Source organism: Prionailurus bengalensis, chromosome F2 (genome assembly GCF_016509475.1).
Source record: "Prionailurus bengalensis isolate Pbe53 chromosome F2, Fcat_Pben_1.1_paternal_pri, whole genome shotgun sequence".
In the NCBI taxonomy this organism is placed as follows: domain Eukaryota; kingdom Metazoa; phylum Chordata; class Mammalia; order Carnivora; family Felidae; genus Prionailurus; species Prionailurus bengalensis.
The window spans coordinates 6,305,530-6,311,529 of NC_057353.1; the positions used below are offsets into that span (position 1 = coordinate 6,305,530).

Below are 6,000 nucleotides of genomic sequence, written 5' to 3' on the forward strand. Positions count from 1 at the left end.
CCTGCTTCCAATCCACCCCTCCTCCACACCCCTCTTACTAGCGCCAGCCAGCTTTCTCAAGCACACATCCGACCACATTTACTCCTTCGTATCAGTCACTGCGAACTTGAGTGGCAGTTCCACCTGGCACCAAGGTAGAGGCATTCAAGAAAAATCATTTTAGGGGCACCTGGGTGGCTCAGTCAGTTGAGCACCCAACTCTTGATTTCATCTCAGGTCAAGATCCCAGGGTCGTGGGATGCAGCCCTGCACTGGGCTCCTCGCTGAGAGTGGAGTGTGCCTAAGATTCTCTCTCTCTCTCTCTCCCTCTCTCTCCCTAGGCCCCTCTCCCCTGCTCACACACTCTTTCTCTAAAAACAAACAAACAAAAACAAAAACAAAAAACAAGAAAGAAAGAAAAATCATTTTAATCAGCTAGTTAAAACCTACATCAGTATGTACATGTTATTTAACCTATCTGAATGGCTATCTACTCTTCCATAAGACAGGGATAGAAAACCTTAGGCCACAGTGCTGCCATGAAAGTAACATGAAACAGTATGTGACTCAACCAAGTATGGTACTCCTTTCCCAAACACTTGTCTCCACCACTGCCCAACATTTACTCTGCTCACTCATGATGTAACCAGCCAAGATCAACAGGCAGCCTATTGCGTGTCAGGCACCTGTGAGAACAGGTGACACAGCAGTGAATTAAACATCCCTCTTTGAGCCTGGACTGCAGTGGGGAAAACAAAAAACACACAAACACAAAAATAAGTAATTTTTTAACACACACACACACACGCACACACGCACACAATGCCAGGACACTAAATGCTATGAAAAAAACTTTAGCTGGGTAAGGAGCTAGAAAGTGACAACAGAGGAAAGGATAGCTTTTGGGTAGATTACAGTGAAGTCCTTTCTGAGGCCACCCGGGCAGACACCCACTTGAAGGGAGTTAATGAGCCATGTGATCTAGGGAGGAACTAGCAGACGGAAGTGCACGTCTCAGGGCGGTGGGGCTCAACAGCAGGCACACGGTTAACACTTGGTGAACATTTGTGCACAGACGTACAAAGTAGAAGGGTTTTATAAAAGAAACGCATGAGACGGACAGCAGAATACAGGACAGAAAAAAGAATGAGAGAGACTACAATTTAGTAGTACAGAGGCCTTTGAAAAGGAGGAACAGGGAGAAAGCACTTAAATATCCCCCTGGAACTAAAAATGTTCCAGATACCAATGCTAGGGAACCTCTGCCAGTCAGCCAGTGCTTTCTGATTAATAATAATACCATTCTATTTAGGTTATAAACAGGGACAAGCTTTATAAACATGAAACCCCTTGTTCTCTAGTCCAAACACACTCTGGACTAAAACTAGGAAACAGAGCTCAAAATCCTAATTTCACACGGGATTTAAATTTAAATCATACAGATATAGATGAACAGAGAGAATATCAGAAAGTCCCTCCTCCTCCTGCCCCACAATAATCTAGTCCCTTAAAGTGGGAATCCAGAATCATCCTAGATTCTTTTTCACCCTCATAGATTAAATCGATCGCAAAGACTTTCTCAAATCTATCCAATCCTATCCATCCCAACAGCCTGGATACGGCTACAGCCTTATCATAGCTCTAGGTTTGTTTCCACAAACCCACCCTCTACGTTTTGTCAGTAGAACAATCCAACCAAAAGGCAACCTGACATCCAACTCCCACTTACAAACATCGGTCATTCCCAATTCCTACAACAGGGATTTTAAAACTGTGCTCCTTGGGGAGCCTCCACAATTGGCTCCCGGCTGCCTCTCCGGCCTCAGCCCACCCCACTGCCTGCCTCCAAAACGTGTATTATTCCCCACCCAGCACGCTGCTTTTAATTCCCTACGTTTGAACATTCCCTCCAGAAAAACTTCCTGGAGGGAGGATTAGCTGTCCTTTTTCTGTGCACCCACCATTCCCGGTGCACCTTTCTACTCTCTCAGTTAACATACCAAATGATCTGTTTCTATAACTGACTTCCCTACCAGACTATATTTGTCTTTTTGAAGCCTCAAAGCCTCGAAATAGGCCTCAAACTTGAAAGGTGGACAATAAATGTTTAATGAGTGACTAAATTAACCGAAATAAGTGCATCATCGTTGTATGCCGTATGTGCCTCTTACAGCAGACTCCTAAATATAAATCTAAAGATTCCTCGATTTGTTTTTCAAAATGTATCTGAAAATCTGAACTGAATTTCCTTAATAAATCACTGTTATAAATATACCAAAACAGATATGAAGTCAATATGATAAAATATCGTCAAGAAGAAACGAAGCCTTACTTTACAAATAAATACGGAACACCAGCATGCTAAATCTTAATACATATAAGAAAGAAGGGAAGTGGATGGAACTAGAGGGTATTACGCTAAGCAAAATTAGTCAGTCAGAGAAAGACAAATATCACATGACCTCACTCATATGAGGACTTTAAGACACAGAACAGATGAACACAAGGGAAGGGAAGCAAAAATAATATAAAAACAGGGAGGGGGACAAAACATAAGAGACTCTTAAATATGGAAAACAGAGGGTACTGGAGGGGTGGAGGGAGGGGGGATGGGCTAAATGGGTAAGGGGCATTAAGGAATCTACTCCTGAAATCATTGAGGCACTATATTTGGATGCTAATTTGGATGTAAATCAAAAACAATTTAATTAAATTTTTAAAAAAAGAAAGAAGGGGGGGCGCCTGGGTGGCGCAGTCGGTTAAGCGTCCGACTTCAGCCAGGTCACGATCTCGCGGTCCGTGAGTTCGAGCCCCGCGTCGGGCTCTGGGCTGATGGCTCAGAGCCTGGAGCCTGTTTCCGATTCTGTGTCTCCCTCTCTCTCTGCCCCTCCCCCGTTCATGCTCTGTCTCTCTCTGTCCCAAAAATAAATAAACGTTGAAAAAAAAAAAAATTTAAAAAAAAGAAAGAAGGGAAAAGAACTAAAATCTATGGAGAGTGCATTAAACACACTATTGCATACATTCAACTGTGCGAATCCTTTAAATATGCTATTTCAGCAACAACTCTGCGAGATCCGTATTCCCCATTTCATTTTACTTCAATGAACTGCAAAGAAGTTAAATGATTCCCCTAAGATTACCAAACTAGTAGACAGAAGAACCAGACTTCAAACCCAGGTCTTGGAATTCAAATATCTACACCTTTTACTAGTTGTATGAGCTACGCTGCAACACCGGCTTCCCCACGTTGATCACCCAGGCACAACGAGCCAGTCTGGCAGGCTTTGCCCACTATCCCCTTCCCCCCTCCAAATCCCATGAACACGCCTCCCACCTCTCCCGCTCATTCAAAAGGTACAACTTTCCAGACACGGAAGATCAAAAGGGCTCTGAGGGGCTCCGCTCCCCTGCTAGAGCCTCTAGCTCCTTCCACCACACTATCCTGTCTCCCTACGGCAGGTAAGACTTCTAAAGGAGGAAGTGTTTTCTTCCATGTCTGGTAGTATTTTTCCATCACGTCTCTCATTGAGGCATGATCACGAAAAAGTCCGATGCAAAAGCACATGATTATCCCTGATTCACAGCAAATCGGTACTTACTGAAGGTAAGACTGCCAGTTCACTTTGTTTGCCCGAACCTCCGCAGCCTTGGCAGCAATAATGTTCGTCGGAACCGCAGCATCTACGGCACCTCGGATATCCATTTTGGTCATCTAAATGTTATGATCTTGGATGTTTTTTCAACAGATCTGCAATTCTGAGGCAAAGTAACATGAGAATACTAGGTGTTACCATTTTTTAACAACTACTGCTATCATTATTATTGTTATCAACATCATCGTTATCGCCCTATTCTCCCCATTCAACTCAAACATTAAATATGTTAGATGTCCTAAGTATGAAAATCATTAGATTTCAAAACTTGCCTAATTATGCCCCGCTCCATAAAAGTGTTCTCTGAAGATTTTTACTTTTCCAGGAAAAGTTTTTTAATTACTGGCATTAATCTTGCAGTAAGGTTTTTCAAAATAACTCTTTTAAGTTCTTCAAACTAACATCAGAAGTCTGGCTTCAATAAAATAGGAATACAGATTAAATGTATACAACTGGGAACAAGTTTCTCCTGACACGGAAAAAAATAAGAACCTGTACAGTAGAGAGAAGACCATTTATTTTTACATTTACTAACCATCATTTTGAAGCATCATTATTTAAAAAAAAAAAAACAACTACTACAAGTGCCTTCTAAAATTACTCATTCAAATTAAAAACCCTAAGGTGGGAATGTAATTTTCTTTCTTCAACCAAAGTTCAGAGTATTTTCAAAATCAAGTTTAGGAGGAAGTTTTGGAACAAATACCAATTACAATTTAGGTACAAGCAACAATGGGATTCTGGTCTGGTGACAACAACCTACAATAATGAGCTTTCACGTACTTCTCACTTCCAAATTTACGCGTAAATGCTCAGGCCTGATTTTCTCTCGATACGAAATATACACGTTTTGGTTCACAGACCAGACGTTCGCTGCCACGGCCACAAAGCAGCTAAAACCATACCCAAAATTCTATTCTGCAATCCCAATGACCTTAGTCAGCTTGGAACTTAATCTCTACATCTGAGGGTTTGCTGCCTAAACAACCCAAGCAATACACACAGGTAGGGCGGAGGGAAAACTGGCTCTGGCCGGGTCAGGCTGGAACCCTGAACACCGAGCGGACTCAGGCGCAGCGGCCTCCCCCGGGGTAGGTGAAGGTGCTTCCGGATGGCCCTCTGGGTCCCCGAACAACTCGAACCTGCAGCAGGCCGAGGCCGAGGCCCAATCCTGGGGAAAGTATACAGTATACCTGTCCTCCCCCCCCCCCCACCCCCATTCCTGCCCCCGCGGGGAAGGAGCTCCAGTTCCGTAAACCCAGCTGAGGCCTGGAAGGACAGAAATCTGGAAGCCCGGGGCCGCAAGAGGGCTGGACGGGCCTGCGCGGCGAGAAAGCAGCAGGCGCCAGAGAAGCTGGGGAAAGCGCAGGGGGTCGCCTCCCTCCGGCCGGGGCGGGAGACGAGACGGCGCGACTGCGGGCTTACTTCGCGAATCCAGGGGACCCGACAACGCACGCGAAGGCGGCAGGGAGGAGGACGCGGCGGTGTGGGCCGTCGGGGGCGCCGCCCGGCTGGGGGCGCCAGCCGAGTCGGAGCCGAGTGGGGTTTCCAGCCGGAGCGGCCCCGGCAAGGGCAGACGTCCCCGCACCCAGGAGACGTTGAGGGCGGCCCAGGTGGAAAGAAGCCGGAGCGGCAGCGGAATGACAGAAGGGCCGGTCACGTGAGAGGAGGCACGTGACAGCCCGGAAGGCGGAAGGCGGAAGCCCGGAGGATCCAAAACAGCTCAGGGAGCCGCACTGCGCTTAGGGGGGGCGGGGGGGGGGGCTCGCTCAAGGTGGGCTGGCGGAGTCCGCGCGACCGGCGACACAGGCCCCGGAGGGACGCAGAGCTTGTGCCCAGGCTGGCCCCTCCAGAGGGAGGGGAGCAGGTGGGCACGTGGGGATCACCGCCCCGAAACCCCGAGCCCCGTTTGGGGGCGGTCGAGGTCCCCAGCCCAAGGCAGAGAATCAGGCCGAAACTTAATCTTAACCGCCGTTCTTTTGAAATATTTCATTTAATGCTTTTAAATAGATGGACTTCCACGTGGATTTAACAGCTCCATGAAGCAGGCATTCTTATTCGAATTTTAAATATGAAACTGATGCTGAGACGTGGGTCACAAAAGTTAGGTTGCCCTCGGGTTGCAGATTGAGCAAATACTATTTCACGTAGTATTTGCAATTATACTAAAAACTTTGTGTTTACTGAAAATGCAAATTTGACAATCCTGACTTGAGCAAGATTGCCCCAGTCCAGGCCTCAACTACCCTGTTTGTCTTAAGATAATGAGTAATACTACTCAGTACTGCAAAGAGTCAGTTATATGTAATTAGCACTCAGAGGGATGTATAACCAAGACATTTTACTAAAAATGTTAAATTTCGGCCAA

General features: G+C 46.1%; 1 protein-coding gene across 3 annotated transcripts in view; it reads right to left on the reverse strand.

Annotated features, from left to right (window-relative positions):
* Nucleotides 1-5,312, reverse strand: part of ATP6V1H (ATPase H+ transporting V1 subunit H) — a 109,594-nt gene extending 104,282 nt beyond the window's left edge. The window contains exons 1-2 of one of the 3 annotated variants that reach the window (XM_043601071.1): nucleotides 5,058-5,312; nucleotides 3,579-3,727 (exon numbers count right to left, since the gene is read on the reverse strand). In XM_043601071.1, the coding sequence (XP_043457006.1) occupies nucleotides 3,579-3,691 (113 nt within the window). In that variant the 5' untranslated portion in view covers nucleotides 3,692-3,727; nucleotides 5,058-5,312. The remainder of the gene's footprint in view (nucleotides 1-3,578; nucleotides 3,728-5,057) is intronic. The other 2 variants (XM_043601073.1, XM_043601072.1) reach the window with 2 other exon arrangements.
* Between the last annotated feature and the right edge of the window lie 688 nt (nucleotides 5,313-6,000).